The 17235-nt window shown below is 46.8% G+C and overlaps 1 protein-coding gene across 1 annotated transcript; it reads right to left on the reverse strand.

The window, feature by feature from the left end:
* Positions 1-1072: 1072 nt before the first annotated feature.
* lrrc38b (leucine rich repeat containing 38b) lies at positions 1073-16624 on the reverse strand. Its single transcript, XM_076269032.1, has 2 exons — positions 15997-16624; positions 1073-1320 (listed from the first exon to the last, which is right to left on the reverse strand). The coding sequence occupies exons 1-2, from the start codon at positions 16622-16624 to the stop codon at positions 1073-1075; spliced, it is 876 nt and encodes a 291-aa protein (XP_076125147.1).
* Between the last annotated feature and the right edge of the window lie 611 nt (positions 16625-17235).

Below are 17235 nucleotides of genomic sequence, written 5' to 3' on the forward strand. Positions count from 1 at the left end.
CTTGACAGAAGATACATAGGCTATGTGAGTATACCTACACCAATTAAATGCACAGTTTATACCATAGTTTTCCTTGAAAACCCTTAAAATACTGAAGACATCTCAGAATTCCCTATTGGCTAGTCATGTCTACTCCTAGTCTTTGGCAGATCTGAGCAATTTCAATCCACTTAGTGGACTGAGGGCCAGCAGAGTATACCATAAGTAAAATGGACACCATTTAAAGTGCAGCACACAGCAATTCTATTAACTGTTGGAGATAATCTATGTTCATTTTTAATTAGTCTAAGTACAATTTATGAAACCTGACACAATGGTTAAGATAAATTGATTTAGGAGAAAAATTTGTAAAGGTAGAGGAACAGCTACCAATTGATGTGTGACAGCTGTAGCTTCCAACTTTAAAAAAAAAAAAATCACTATGATGTTTACTATTGTGGATATTTAAGAGCGTTTAGCTACTTGGTTCCTATGCTTACCTGTCATACCGCTGTGGACACTCACGCCAATTAAAGCACAGCATAATATTGACTACAGACAAGAAGCCATGTGCCCATATTACAAGACTGGCCTCGGAGGAACTCACATCACAAGACATATTCAATGGCGAGGGCCGTTAAACACGGACATATGAAATAGCCCATAAAATAGAACCAGTAAACCCCTGGCAGTGTGCGTGCTAAGGCCTGGTTTGAAGCTCGACAAGGTTCTTTTTTTGCCAAACCACACAGAGCTCTTTCATCTTATTGTGGCTCCTTAAAAAGATTGGGAGACCATCTTTGTCTCCTAGTAAGTGCCACTCACCCCTGCAGGGCAACGTGAAAGACAAATGGCTTCTCTGACATAACTGGATCATAACAGTTCATCTCGTAAGTTCCGGGCTTCTTGCTCGGTTGCTGACGTTTGCAAAAGTCACGCGATCAGCTACATCGACTTCACCTCGAGTCACCTCGAAGTCCCTTCCCTTTTTTTCCCGTTTTTGCTCTCGTCCGACACGAGCAGGGAAGGTAAGTCCGAAAAAAACGTGGGCACGGCCCGGGGACATGCCGTCTGCTCCAGCTCTGTCCAATCCTCACTCTTCGCTCTCCTCTTCCTCGGTCTTATTGCCCTTGCTCCAGCGCTGGAAGCAGTGGACGGTGGAGGCCAGGAAGAAGCTGGCCATGATGGCCACCACCGACACGGAGATTCCCGAGAAGATGATGATGAGGAGGTCGGTGAGGGTGAGCGTCACCTGGCACTCGCGAAAACTGTCCTGGGAGAGCTGGTTGAGGGGCACACGCCGGCCATCCATGGGCAGTGAACAGTCCAAGCCGTCTACCCCTACAAGAGACAAGAGGCAATGTCATATAAGTGCTCTCACATTACTATACAGATGAAAATGTTTAGAGTAGGCACCTCTGTCCAGAGCATTCAATCTCTTATAATGTTCAATTCACATTATAAGCATTCATCTGATCACTGTGCTAGCAGCTGATATCACATATAAATGCTGTCATATATTCAGACAGAGACCTGGACTCTACATCTAAAGTATATCCTTCATATAACGACAGCTTAAGTTCATAAAAGGCTTATGAATGCATTGGTAAATTGATAGTATGGCTTTGATTGACTATGTCATTTAATCAATTCGCTTAGTTCAGTTTTAAACACGGTGCATGGCGCTAGCTGCCAAAGTAAATTAGGACACAGGGTTCCCAAGAGGAAGGCAAAGAAAAACTCCACAGTGGATGGAGGCTTTAGACAGAACCCGATAGGGTGGGGCAGCATATAATAAACTTATCCAACCAGGCTGTGAAAAGCAACACAAGGTAAGAACTTGTGTCTATCCCTTGGTGTCACTTTCAAAGTGCGCTGAAAACTGACTTGAAGAGTCCTGCTAGGCAGGCACAACACATTTTCTGAGTGCAATACCAGGCATTCCAGGCATGCAGTGACAGTGACAGAGATGCCATTCTCCATATTATGCTATAAGTCAGTGTACAAGTGACATATTTGAACACATGAAATGTCCCACTACCAAGGTCATGTTCACTCTGTGCAGCCGGTAGTGCTGTGGGAACACTGGATTCATTTCCAAATTGTTTACATGATGAGGGAAGGACGTGAGAACCTCCTAATGAGAGGGGCTTCCGGAAATAGACGCGGCATCTATTTACAGTCCCGGTGTCCATCGGGGAGCACCTTGACTAGACTTGTTACAGGACACACATGTGATAAATCAGTGGGGAAATCCTTTTAGCCCCTCCGACAGAGCTGACATGCGGTAGATCACACCTAGCCCCATCTCAACAGGATGTGAATCACTCTACGCAGGAAGGGGTGGGGGACTTTCAAGGACAGCTATTTTACAACCTGAGGGGGTGGAGAACAACAAAACAAACAACAAAACAAACAGACTTTTACTGTGTGTGCTTCACAACTTCTGTCCCCTCCAAACATTTCCCGGCACAATTTTTGTCTTGATTTTTGTCAAACGTATTTCGCCAAATTTGAATCTTTCCGGAAGGCTGAATTTCCTGTAGGTCTCTTTCTCTCTCCTCCACCTTTATGAGGCAGCTGTTGCCGGAGAGTCGGATTGCTGCCACCGCACAGCAATTAGCGAACAGCCAGTAAATATTTTACACGCTGATGGCATCATCCAAGACACGAGGTTAACCCTGCGACAGATCTGGCAAGATTACAGGCGCTAGTAATTTGGCGGTGTAGACACCTCCGCAAGCTGCCGAGAGACAACATAGCACTAAAGCACTTATGCTGCAGGGACTTCTGGATCCCTTTTTAAAGAGATGTACCATTGCCAGTTGCCTACAGCCGTACAATTTACAAATGCCCACATTTGCATCATAAAGCATCATAAACACAAAGCATTTTCTCTCCAAAAGAGTGTATGCCATGAGTCATATGGAAGCAAACAAGCTGTAGATAGGCCTATGATATGTACATACGAGCTGTTTCAGTCTGTTGGAAGACATTGTTATCATGCGAGAAAACAGTCACCCACCACATCTGTGCTTAGGCAATGTTATTCAGTGTTATGTGAACGCAACGGCTGCTTTCAGTGGGTCTGAGAGAAGAACACAGAGAAAGGGGGATGGATAGAGGAAGAAGAGGAGAGGAAAAAAAAAACAAAGAAACACTGAATGCTAACCAATGTCTCACTCTCAGTGCTATTGGTGGTTGTTGGCATGGACAGAAACACAGAGCCTCACTGCTGCTGCATCTCCACTCTGCGGACCATGAGCCCTTGCGTGGGGGATGTAGCTATATTCAGACACACCGTCAGGGTGTGTGCACATGAAGAGTGGGTTTTCTGCTTGTTACTGTAACACCATAGTAAGTGCAGCTCACATCCGTGGTGCTCTCTGTCACAACGTTTCAGTGTAAGAGCGTAACCAAACGTGAAAGGCTCCCTCATTGAAATAGCCTCTTATGTAAGAGTGGATTTTTCCCTCTGCTACAAACTAAAAAAAAAAAATCAGAGGGGTTATCCTCTTTAAATTTCAGTCTTTGATGTCTAAGAATAAAAAAATAAGTCATGTTAAAATAAGGACAGAGCAAAAGATAAGGGTGGATTTCCTGTAAAGGGATCCAGTTATTCGTCCTGGGAGGTTGTTCCGTGTAGCATGGCAGCAGCTAGCTTGCCTTTTTGTGTACACGGTGACATCCATCACACAAACGGCTGAGCACGCGACACCAAATCCCTGTGACAGTGCGCAGGCAGGCAGTGCCAGAGCCTCGCCTCCCAGCCCGAGGGGGCTCAGACAGCCATGCTCTCTAGCCTGTGAGTGACAGCCAGGGCCAGGCCTCTGCGCTGGAGTGCTTTGCTCGGCTCGCCTTTTACATGCCTGTTTGTGGGAGTCGCAGAGGCCACTCGAGACATAGGAGGGAGGGAGGAAGGAAGGAAGAGAGAGCAGAGGAGAGAAACATGGAGAGAGAGAGTGGCAGAGGGAGGGAGAGTGGAAAGAGGGGAAGAGAGGATGAAAGACAGAGGGTGGAAAAAGTCACATGTACTCTTGTAGCCTTATAGAGGAGTGTGATGGAGAATCTGACAGAGTGGGGTGGGAAAGGAGACGAGAGGGCTCTTATAGCACTGAACAGGGAGGTGGAGGCTCAGTTGATGTGGTAGGATAAAAGAGGATATGGGGATAGAAAGGGAAAGCAGAGAGAGGGAGGGAGGGAGAGGCAGATGGGATGTTTTTAGGGGTGAAGCAGAGAGTGTCACATGGCCAGGTCAGACACAGCTGCAGGCTCCAGATGTGACATAACTCACAGGGAGTTTCACTGACATCACTCACTACTGCTGACCTCTGACCCCCCCCCCCCCCCCCCCCGGCCAGCTGATCCCAGCCATTCCACTGTCCATCTCAGTTCACAGGTCATACGGTCCATGACTCAGCACTACATGGAGTATGCCATCGGCCACCAGTGTCAACAATCTATCTGAATAACACAGAAATCAGTCACAGACAACCTAATCGAGGAACTCAGAATTTTGTACTTGATTTTAGTTAAAAAGTCCTTTTTAAAGTCTAAGGAAAACATTCTTCTTACACATGTGATTAAGTGAATAGCATATCTATAACATAAAATCTTGACAGAAATGTCAAACAGAATCTTCACCCATTGGATAATCCTGGCCTCACTATCTCAACAGACCAAGGCATGCTTCCTCAGTGAAGTTGTCAGAGACAGTGCCAATTACTGCCTGACAAATTCACACGCATTTAATACGGCTCTTCCACATACACATACAGAAACATGAGGTCGTGACTCGCTGATGTAAATCCCAATATGTTAACTCACAGGTGGGCTTTGGAGAGGAAGCTCATGGGAGGTGGGCGGATGCTAACAGAAAGTCATAGGACCTCAGCTGAGATGGAGGAGAGCTAAATTTGTGCTGCAGACAGAGAAGGGTTGAACACGGTTGAGTTGCTGCACAGAGGACCTGTTGAGAGGCCTGTGTAAATAGGAACATGTAGGAGCAGGGACTGTTACAGAATACCGAAGAGCTGTGCCAGTCCTATGTTCTTTGGACGTGTGAGCCATATCTAATGCAGAACATGTTTGCAATGGATTCATCATGGGAGTGTTGCTGATCAATGATTGAGAGCTAAAAACAAATAGAATTAGTTTCAGTGTGTGGAAGTGTATTCACAATTTCTGCGACCATTGCGGCAACGATCACACATCTCCTTCTCATGCTGTGCCAGACGGCAGCAAACTTGTTGGTTCTGAGCAAACAAGATTAATGGCTTGCTATTTAAATGCACATGGCGCAGTCTCTGTGGAAAATCGCGGACCCTGTTGACTCCATTCGTAGCCTCTGTCTGAGGGGGGAGAAGGCCTTTGTTCCTCCACTGCACCATCCCTGTGCCCTGTTCCCTTGATAAACACAGTCTCGTGCCTATCTCGGAGCTAGCTTGCTTAGCATATGCTTAGGTTTGAGTCATTAACTTCTCCATCTGTTCAGGGACAAGGCAAAGGACAGACCCATATTGCTGGGGGATGGAATAAATCAATATCCCACATCATGAGTCGCATATCTGACCTTTGAGAACTGTGGCCTGGTTAAGAGACTTTTCAGTGATTTATTGTTGATGTTATGTACTGTACTTGTTCTTTCGAGCAGGTTATATTTTCATACTTTCCACTGTGGTTACCTTTCCAATGTCAGAGGTGGGATAAGCAGGCGCTCTTGATTGAAAGGGCAAGAAAGGGCAATTAGCTTCGGTAAGAACAACGCTCGTAGGTTATAATAACATGGCGCAAGGTCACCAACTACACTTCAACAAGGTCCCTAGGGAACCATCCACAGCCTTATATTAATCCAGTCGTGGATGAGCTATCACTCCAGAGCCAAACCTAGAAAGTATAATATACTATATGAAGCGTTTTGTGTACACAAATGTCTGCTGATATGCACTTATGCAAATCCACCTGTTGATTTATGTAATGCTTTGTTTTAATTGCATGCATTAAAAGATCAGATAAAAAAGGGTTATCTGAGGTCGCTGTTCAGCCTGTTTCCTGAGTTTAAGTCATGGTCATCATCAGTCCCCCAACAAGGCAGTGCCGGAACCAACGCGAGATCAAACATCAGCGACAGCAGCAACAGCTGATGTTATTCTCGTTATCATCACACAGATGAGCCGAAAGTCGCTTTAACACCTCTGTCGGGATGTAACAGGAGCAGCGATCTGCCAAACGCACTAACTAACAATTCAGACAAAACATGGGAGATGAGATTTTTGTAATGTTTTCTCATGTTTGAAATTATGACGCGTGCCTTGTCCTCAGAGTTAAATAGAAAAATCTATGATGTTTACACATAGACCTGTATAGACAGTAACCAGTTTTATAGGCATTGGCTCAACACCAACACACCATGTAGATTAAGAGTCTCTGTACTCTGTATCAATGTGCCAATTGCTCCACAGTGCATTTCTATGTTCTATTTCACTAGCAGTAAACATGGAACTATATTATCTGACTGCCGTGCTGAACCTGCCAACTCATTTGATGAAACTCTTTGATATCTGCTATGTGTACTGCTAAATCAAAACTACTATACATATTAGCCCATGTTTTAGACTGCCGGAGCGAGCCGGTGTGTCCCCCGTGTGGGTTTTGCAATTTCCAACAGGCCCTACCCATCCTCCCACCACTACATATACTCCTCTAGATGGAAAAGCCACATGTGTGTGTGTATGTGTGTGTGTGTGTGTGTGTGTTTTTTGTGTGTGAGATAGAGAGAGTGAAAGAAGGAGGCAGGGTGGGAGCATGTGCCTGTATGTTTGCATGTGTGTTTGTGTGTGTGAGAGAGAGAGAACGCGAGAGAGATAGAGACAGAGAGCAGGAGAGAAAAGTAAAGGAGACACGGGAAGTGAGTGTGTATCTGTGTGTATGCGTGCACATGTGTGCGTGTGTGCAATGGATTAGCACGGCTGTGCATCCTGCCATAGATCTACAGTGGCTACATCGGACATCCATCCCATCTCACAAATCACCCTCATCCCCCTGGTTATGTAACACCCTTTCCAGGTCTGTCCTATGATGCGTTTTCTACCCCCTTTTCTCTTGTTTTTACAGAACCACTCCAGATTACTATGCTTTTAAAAAAAAAAAAAAACACGTATGTTTCACGTGGGTTGTGAGTTGTTAAGTCTTGTTTTCACACCACACAGTATGCAGTGTCTAGCAAAACCAGTTTGTGGCCAAGAGAGCGGTTTAAATAAACAAGCAAACACACGGACATCTGAGAGAAGCGATGGAAAGAACCGCTGTCGTGTTCACGACCTTCCCTATCCAAAGCCGACAGAGACACACAAGCAGTATCGGAGGTGTCTGCTCCGGTGTCTCGATGCCGGCGAGCGAGGGCGAGCGATCTGAGGGGCTCAGGTAGCGCAGTAGCTGACATTCGGCTGTCTAACATGTGTCAGTGGCAGCCCTGACTGACACCCAATCCCCCCCCTGTCGGCCCCATGCGGGAAGCCCTTCATCATCTCCTCTCATCGTCATCAACCTCTCAGGAAATGTGAGGATTTACCTCTGACTTCTCTGGCAGAGAACAGCTTCATTGCTCAGTGACAGTGAGAGACAATGGATGGAAAATAAACACACAGCCTCCAAGAGAAATGCCATGGCTGCATATGGATATGTGCTCTTTGAGTGCCCTACTTCCCTGTGAAACATTTGTGTGTTTCCTGAAGGTGTGCTAATGACCCAGATACAGATGTTTGCATAATTTAAAGGGTGCAGTTCTCATTACTTTATTTATTATATTGTATTAATTAATACAGTTATTACAATTACAGGAGTTATACATGTTGTTGAAACTGAGCAAAAAGGTCAAGAGCATTTTTAAATCTTTCATAAAATAGTACCTCTCTGTAACCCCTCTGTGGGATAATGAGATGGTATACCTCTAAGTGGCTTTACTGACTTGCTTCACCAGTGCTCAGCACAAGGTCAAGTCCTCTCCTCCTAAACTCCGTCAGGAAACACTTCCCCTCAACTCAGTCCATTGTGACTCTCAGTTCCAATCTTATTGTGTCTCGAGTCGGGCCGTTCTTAATTCAACTGACTTCACATTCCAATCTCCATCTCCATTAAGGCTGAAAAGCCACCCACCCACCCGCCCACTCCTCCTCGCTCAGTCAGGATGGGGAGACGGGGGGAGACTTATGGGAGGAGACAGGCCGCTCTGGCCAGCCGGGGAGCAGTTAAGCACAGAGGCCAGCATTACAGCGCATATCAGCACGGCTCCTATGGGGATAACAATCAGGGAGAGTGTCAGCCAGGGAGAATGGACGAGCCTGCCGGGGGTATGTTCCCTCCCTGCCCCTGAGTACTGGTGTGATTGATTGATCTAGCAGGCAATCTCAGGCGGCCATTGGCAACTTATCATGGCCTCCCACTTCTCACTAGTTTCTATTAGCAGGCTGCCATCTGCAATTGAGATTGATTAAAGTATTGAACCAATCAGCATGGACAACAGTTGTGTTAGAACAGGTGGTTTAAAATGCACATTAACATGACTATCACATAGATTTTAATGTGCTCTTATTTCCCTAAGGCTATGTAAATCGTTTTGGTCTTGGTAAACATGACTGCCCTGTAAAAAAAAGACAGGCCGTCTCTGATATTGAATAACTTTTCTGATTGTGACAGTAGAGTACAGAACTGGTGTGCAGTTCTGACATGTTGAGTCAGTCAGTTAATCGTCATGTGGATAAATCCCATGGAAACAGATTGTGTGTCCCGTGATGACACATATTGATTATAGAAGGGCTAAAAAGCATTCACTGACCTCATATCATTCCTCAGACAATAAAACATACACCTTTAACACACCAAGGCTTCAAGAATGCATACTGTTTGAATGCATACATATTGTTTTTTTCATCCTTTCCAACATGACAAATAATCTCAAAGTACTTCTCGAATGACAGACATGGTTGCTGTATGTACGCCGTGTAAACATTCTGTGACGGCACGCACGACGTAGTACGAGAAGCACCATTCAGTGTGAGCGGAGATGGAAGCATGTTCGCAGATGGAGGTCGGGGGGTCTGTTAGCCCACAGAGTGATGAGTGTGTGTGTGACAGCGAGAGCTGGAGGATGAGTCACTCAAACCAGGAGGGGGTTTCCACATGCCATGGGTACGAATCAGTGATCTCACAGTCACATGATGATACTCTGCTGTCCGCAGAAAGAGAGAGAGGAGAGAGTGAGAGAGAGAGAGTAGAGAGTGAGAGAAGAGAGAGAGAGAGAGGAGAGAGTGACGTAAAGACATGCCACCCGCATTTTATAACCAAAACATTCAGTCATGCACACACCAACATACATACACACACATGCAGTCCCACATGGAAATTCACAAAAGAAAACAGACTGACGGGCAGAATGCTGTCACTAAACAAATATAATATTGCCTTTTCTCTCTATCTGGCATACACACATAAAAACACACATTCACACAAACACACCTACACACAAAATGCCATTTAAGACCTTTTTCTATACTCATTAACCCTGCTTTGTGTGGTATGATTACTTACTTTAAATTCTGCCTTAAGGAAGAGAGGGAGTCGTTTCTTTTTTTTGTTATTTTATAATGAATTTTCCCACTGGCAAGGGTATGTGATGCTTCTTGTTTAGTTTTTCTCAGCACCATGTAATTTTACGGATGAATTAGCACTCAATGGTTGCAATAATAAATCCATAACAAACTACTGTGCGGCAACATCAGGTCAAACATCTATCCGCTTCAAGAGAGTGTGCAGATTTGGAGAGATCTCTACAAAACGACGCCCGGCTCTGCTTGAGAATTCACACAACAATATTAGGGTTGATTAGATATGGAAATGAAATAAACACCCGTTCAGTAGATTTGTTAGAGGCAGATTATTTCAGGGCCCTGTGGAAAGTGGTTTAAATCTGTACTGAGGATTAGCTGCATCTGCTTCCTCTGCACAACACAATTAGGGTCCCTGTGATGAGGTTTAGACTAGTCCTGCCTGGACTTTGCTGTTTGCTGTGTATCTGTTATGGCAGTGAGTGACTTAGTGCTGTTAACTGATCGCTGGAAAGTAACTGGAGAGTCCATGAGAGGCGTTGCGCTGGGAGCGTTTTAGTGTCACATGAACTCTCCTTCTCTCAGTCGGTCGCTCTCCGCACGGATGACCGGAAGCGAGGGCAGAGCGGCCACCCCAGGCCTCGGCACGCTTCTTGAGGAAGGGGGAGTGAGGCACACCCCCTATCCTTTCGACTCTGACTGTTTTTTAGAGCTTCAGTTACCCAAGCAACTGAACTTGACCAAAACAGCACACACAGGGGCTGTGAATTATAGATGCATGTTGTCCATCCTTAACCCAGGTGCAGCAATGACAGCGGTGGATCATGTTTACAGTCGTTCCCCCCTTGAAACATTCATAGCAGTTAGTGGGCACTGGCAGAGATCCCTAAAAGAGATGAATGTCAGTACATTATCCTACCTGCCTAACAACAATAATCTGAGCCAACATATTGAACTGTGTCCACATGTTAGGTTTTGGTCTCTGTTCATGCACTCATCATCAGATCTCTCATATTCACTGTAAAATGTTAAAAGTGCTGTCTAAGCATCTTAGAAAGGGTATAAAACATTTGTCTGGGAGTACAACCCCGTGGTCCACTCTGCTTTGTTGTTTACTGGACAATAAACCATTTTTTGCATGAGACTCTGCCAGACTTTTGAGCCTTCTTTTAGGGGATACGTTTTTGACTTCAGCACAAAAGTATATTTTTATTACATCGTGGACTTAATATGCGGACTTAAATTCTGACATGACATTTGGCGAGCCAGCCAGAAGAGATTGCAAGACCCAAAGCCTGTTTCATTTGCACAGGCTATATTCAAATCCTTGGATTTCCTGTTTGACAAATCTACATGTCAGAAATATGCAGAGGGTGTGTGTGCCTGCTTGCTTACACATGTATATATATAGAGAGAGTGTGTGTGTGTGTGTGTGTGTGTGTGTGTGTGTGTAGAGTGTGTGTCTAGGCTGCTGCCACACTAATAGAAAGCAAAGCCTCCACCAAGGCCAAGCCCTCAACCGTAACCCAAGCACAACACAGGCGGGAAGGGTTGGAGCACTGACCCACCCGAATGTCTCTACCCTGGGTTCACATGAACATTAGCAGGCTTCTGAACCGTAGAGCACAATTACACAAAGCGAATTCGATAGGCTGGCCAGCAGAGCTATATGTGTACATTGGAATCAGATCCATTAGCTGGGTGCAGAATTGACTTATTATGCAGCAGTTATCTTCAGAGAGGCATAAAGGGTTGACCGTAATAGTCTCATTTATTTTCATGAAACCCCCTGATGCACAGGCAGGAGATTATCAGGCGACCCTCATTCTCCAAATGAGTGCCCATCTGTCACTGCTTGCGTGCGTGGTGGTCATGAAACCGCTGTTCTACTGCACAACAGTACACAGTTGCATTCATACTGACCCACACATACACACACACACATTCATACACACGCACACTCTCAGACACACACCCACATGCACATCCACACACACGCGTGCACACAAACTCATAGTTACATATGTGCATCCACTCACACAACCTACACACACATACAGTACATCTATTCAGGATGTAAATATACAGCTACAGCATATAAATGCACTAAGTCTCCTTGTCTGTCAGAAGGCTGCACTGAAAGCATGGTGCCTTGAGTGCAGTGGAAAGCTCACTAATAAATTATAGATATTGATAAGGACGTGGAGAAAGACAATGCTTTATTAATAGTTCACTTTTCTATAAGGTATTTCTTTGTCTTCTGTATGGCTATAAACTCAAGCACATATACTAGATCTAATCTTTACCAATACTCATCTGTATAGCTATTGTTCTTCCATCTCCCCATTTCAGCATTTAATCAAAGCAGCCCAAAGGTCTTCATTTGCCTAAATTTCTGCGGGTGACCTACCGGGTACATCCATCATAAGACTAATCCTATGGAGAATATCCCTGAGAGTAATTCACCGTCTTGGGAGGCTTTCGGAGATAGATGTGGTCGTTTCTTGTTGTAAGTAATCGCCCATGCTCACTGTTGGATGAAAATCCACTTTCAGAGGAGAGTCTGAGATGAGACCCCCCCCCGCCCCTCCCTCACTGGTTGGTCATAGATCCTCCAGGATAGAGTGAAAGACCATGAAGAGGAACAGAGAGTTGATTTTCCTGATTAAGAGGGCGCTTTTCTAAAGAGTTGTGCGTTAAAAGTCCTATGTTCTAAAATGAAGGCTCGTCTCTCCCTCTCTCAGCACTATTGTGATGAAAGTAATTCGCACCCTGCCAAAATAGTTTATTTTTTTCATTAGCTAATTAATTCAGCCCTGAAATAGTTTAATTATTTTCAAGCAATTAAACATTTGTGGTTATTTTATACAATGTTGTTAACTGACTTAGTTTGTTTACTACAACAGTAATGCCTTGTACTATGGGTCAGCACAACTCTACATCCACTTTGTAATACCTTCTGGAAGCAAGCGGTGAAGCTGAGGCACTTCGTTCATCCTCCTTCATTCCACACACTGTCCACAAACACCCAACAACATTTCTCTACTGCTACTCCTGAGTAATCTTAGCCTCACAACAGAAGCATCCCGTTTATAGGGTCTTCGAATTGGCGCTGTGATGATCAATGTGCACCTCGCTAAGCTCGCTTGGGGGAATAGGGAAGTAAAAAGAGTTATGTTGTTTTTCTCCATTCACTGGTTACAGCTCTGCCACACTCATGCATAGGGAATTGAGGGCATTTGCCTGCATGATAGAATCTCATTTAGGACTAACAGTGAAATTCCCCCCCAACTGCACAGCTATAAAATGTAAATCGGAACACATATGTCTGACTAGACGTTTTAATGGAAGCAGTCAAGACAGACAGCCTACTTGTTGACTCAATGGGTTGTATATAAAGCTCATGAGTGAAGCATTGAACACTTTGCATTCAAGTCAGGAAAGGGGATCCATATCTTTTATTCTATCCACTACATCATTTTTTAGCATGGGAACGCTCCAGGAAACTGACATATTAAATATTGCAAACCGCATATGATATTTTGGAAATGTTCTGAGGCCGTACCCCATGCCCCTTGTATCACACAGGACAGGATATGCATAAGGACATATGCATATTGCAGGTTTGTGGTAATGGATGCAAGGCCACATGTCAGTAAGACCTATTTTACTCCTTAGCTTAAGGCGTGAGGCAGAAAGGTCAGAAATGGTTTATTCATAGGAGGATAGCGATGGCGTTCCCGAGGAGTCACGCTGAAGGGGCCCTGGGCTCCTAAGCACCCGCTGATTTGGAAATAAGTGGCACATGTGAGATGGGACGGGACGGCCCCGCCCCTTTCGCGCCCCAGCCACGCCTCAATTTACGAGCGCCCCCCCCCCCCCCCCCCCCCATTGCCGGGCACGCCATCCGGCTGGCAAGAGAGAGAGAGAGAGAAAGAGAGAGAGAGAGAGAGAGAGAGAGAGAGAGAGAGAGAGAGAGAGAGAGAGAGAGTGCCTCCTCACTGCTGCCTCCACTGCTGCTGCTGCTGACGTGAGCTTGGCCTCCCTCCGCCGAGTTAATTCACTATGGCCGGCGCCCAGCGGCATCGAGGGGCTGTGTGATGAATGTGCGCTCCACTCCGTGCCGCGCCCGCCCCGGGTGGGGCTTGACAACCCGTGCCAGCCTGCCCGCTTCCTGCTGATCCCCCCCCCCCCCTCCCCGTCTGCCCCACCAACACCAGCTTCCGTGACTCAAGAAAGTGCTTGAGTTGCGGATGCAGTAAGATGGCATTGCCATATGTTACGCGGGCAGCAGAGACAAGTGGTGGACAGGTTGTGGGAGGCACAAATGTGAAGTTTCTGCAGGTTTCTGCTCAACATCAGCAGCTGTGGGACGAGAGTATTATCCAGCAATATCCTCACATACATTTATTCGGCTGACAGTCAACTAATGACTGAAAAAAAAGGCTTAGAACGACAACCATCGCAGCATTCATGCCTTCCACTGCAAAAAAATAAACATGGATGGAGATCTTTATTTCCATAGCCAGCAAATGGAGGGGAGGGCCTTGGGATGCTCACAGATTTCCCAAGGTTGCTCGGGTTTCGGAATTGAGGTTACTCTAGTAATCCATTTCTCGTGATCTCTGCGGGGACATGGCATTTATAAATGGACTGAGCTTGTGTAATCTCTCCAAACAGTCCACCGTCACAACACAAGTTTGTGGTAGACAAGGCTCCTGATATTACTCTCTTCCTGTGTGAGTCTGAATTCTTGGCACCAACACAGTGACAGCTGCTCTCCCTGAGTTATTTACTTATTTATTTATTTACGGTACTTATAACTTATGTTTGTTATGACTTTCATTTGCTATATATTTCCTCTTGTGCCAAGGATTTGCCTTTTTCTGGTACCAAACAAGAGACCCAGACAGATGTCTGGCCTCCAAAAAGCTATAATCTTCCAAGCAGTTTATAGAGTGGACTTCCTCCTCTCATAAAGAGGCATATCATTTCAAACACTGACTTGACAGCTTGCATACTGGAGAGAATAATTAGATGTAAAGGTCCCTGATATTTCAAGGGCAGACAACCAAGGAAGGTTAAGAGTACCTATTCATGGTTGACTGCTCATGAGAGAAGATAATAGACAATTTGTATATATTCAACAGGGAGCCTCGACTAAGAGAATAAAGGCAATCTGAGGAGCTGTACTGCATTTTGGATGCACAGTGCACATTTCTCAGAAAAAAAGAGGATGCAGCTCTTCTGCGAAGCGAATGATCTCCTTGTAAGCAGATTTGAGCCCATTGTGACTCCTCTCCTTTGGGAGCTCTACGTGATCCTCTTTGTCTTTTTGTGTTTTTCTTTCTTTCTCGCTCACCATTTGTAGTGTGTGTGTATGTGTGTGTGTGTGTGTGTGTGTGTGTGTGTGTGTGTGTGTGAGAGAGAGTGTTCCTGAGACGATCGCCTGAGCCATGCCAACACGTCAGTGCCATTCCCCAGTCGGGTTGAGCAGAGCCAAGCCAAGCGGAAACGCAAGGCTACACAATGCCAGGGCTGCCTGGATCCAGCTTGCGGGCATTGGGCATGGGTGGGCGGCGGGGGGCTTTCTTTGGGGGTTTCACTGATTACTCTAGCCACTGAAGCAGCAATGATGTGACTGAGCTATATATAGTCACACCTGGAAAAAAACAGAAATACATGGCATTCACACACACTCATACACTCTCTCTCTCTCTCTATCTCTCTCTCTCTCTCTTACACACACACACACACACACACACAAACACACATTTAGCTCATTAACACAACACACACACATATACATATACACATACAAAAACACACATTTAAGATAGTGTGTGCACAAATAGAGAGATACATAGAGGGATTGAGAGATAGAGGGTGTACACAAACACACAAATAAACACACACACACACACTTCCCCTTAGGGGAAGATGGCAGGTGCTTGGCATGCGTGTTGCATGAGTGCGAAATCATGACGCACATTCCTGAGTGGAATACTAAACGTGAGCTGTGACGAGGCTGGGGGTTTCGTCCTGTTATGTGGGCGAATATGGAGAGACCCCCCCCCACCCACCCCCGATCTCCACACACAAAGGAGCCCTCTCTGAATCCACAGCTTATTTGCCCTTTAATACAGCACATGCCCTCCCCCAGTGCTTCATGTGTAGGGGTGGGTAAAGGATAAGCCCAAATTAGACCAGAGGAAGGAGTTCCTCTGTGTGAGCCAAACAAAAATAAACCCGAAAACAGTGCCGAAGGACACGCGATGATCTGCTACAGCTGGACAAAGCTAATGCTCATGTGATAGGCTTTTGGAGGTAGACAAATTGAGAGGCAGTAAGAGTAAATATTGTGGTGATACTGACTTTGCTTGTCTGTTTGGTTATGGGGGTGTGGTTGACTCACCATTGGGGAGCTTGTGCCGGTTCTCCATGAGCCAAGCAAACAGGTTAGCGAAGTTGCAGTTGCAGACCCATGGGTTGCCCTCTAGCCTGACCACCCGCAAAGAGGGCAGCTGGCTCAGTGCCCCCACCTGCAGGCCGGAGAGGGCATTGCGCTCCAGCTCCAGTTCGCGCAGCGAGGTGAGGCCCAGGAAGGCGTCCTCATTGACTGCACTCAGGTGCGGGTTGTTGCCCAGGCGAAGCTTGATGAGGCTGCGTGACTCGCCAAACGTGCCCTTAGGGATTTCCGTGAGGTTGTTGCTGCCCAGGTCCAGGAAGACGAGGCGCGAAGACGTGCTGAGGGTCCCCGGCTCGATGTACGAGAGCGAGTTGTTGCGGAGGTCCAGGTAGACCAGGTCGCTGTAGAGCACCAGGAAGTCGGCAGGGATGCGCGGGATCCAGTTGTCGGAGAGCAGCAGCCGGCGCACGTCCAGGGGGATGGAGTCCGGCAGGCGGGTCAGGCCCCGGCCGCTGCAGTCCACCGTGTGCGGGTCCGGGCACAGGCAGCTCGTCGGGCAGTTCTCCCCCAGTGTGAGGAGCGCAGAGGCCAGCAGGGCAAGGAAGGGCTGGAGCCAGTGGACACATGGCAACATGGTCAAGAGGGGGGAAACGAGTGGAGAGAGAGTGAGAGGGTAGGGGAGAGGGAGAAAGAGAGAAAAGGGGGGAGGAGAAAAGAGGGGTGATGGAGAGAGGGATGAGAGGTCAGAGGGTAGGAGTGCAGGAGAAAGAAGGGGAGGAGGAGGAGGAGGAGAAGGAGGAGGGGAAGGGGGGGAGGAGAGTGCGAGGAGCGGAGGACAGTGTCAGTGCCCGCGTGCCCAGAGCATCCCACTGACCGACGGAGGGAGACGGAGGAACCAGAGGGGGCTGGGGAGGCGGGAGGCGGGCGAGCGGAGTGGCCGGAGCGAGACGCTGACCGCTGTTGCTGCTGCTGTTGCTGCTGCTGCTCGCCTCCCAGGGATCATAGAGCAGGCAGACTGGCGCGGAACGGCACGCGGCTGGCTTTGAAGGAGCGAGGGGAGGAGAGAGAGAGGAGAGGTGGGAGGGAGTGACAGAGAGAGAGAGAGAGAGTGGGAGAGCGAGAGAGAGTGTGTGAGTGTGTGTGTGTAAGAGAAAGAGAGAGGGAGGGGAGGGGAGATTATCCAGTGGAGGTAAATAGAAACTAGCCAAGCAGGGGAGAATGGCAGAGCACGAGAACACAGACACA

The sequence above is a fragment of the Alosa pseudoharengus genome, unplaced genomic scaffold, assembly GCF_046254945.1.
Source record: "Alosa pseudoharengus isolate Yale_2024_CS ecotype anadromous, Long Island Sound unplaced genomic scaffold, YU_APseudo_1.1 YU_APseudo_1.1_scf_5, whole genome shotgun sequence".
In the NCBI taxonomy this organism is placed as follows: Eukaryota; Metazoa; Chordata; class Actinopteri; order Clupeiformes; family Clupeidae; genus Alosa; species Alosa pseudoharengus.

What these genes read in the sequence shown, in the direction of transcription:
- lrrc38b (XM_076269032.1), bottom strand. Translation starts at nt 16,624, where the DNA reads ATGTTGCCATGTGTCCACTGGCTCCAGCCCTTCCTTGCCCTGCTGGCC. An exon ending in CCGGCACAAGCTCCCCAATG is followed by an intron (nt 1,321 to 15,996) that starts GTGAGTCAACCA and finishes TGTCTCTTGTAG; the next exon opens with GGGTAGACGGCTTGGACTGT.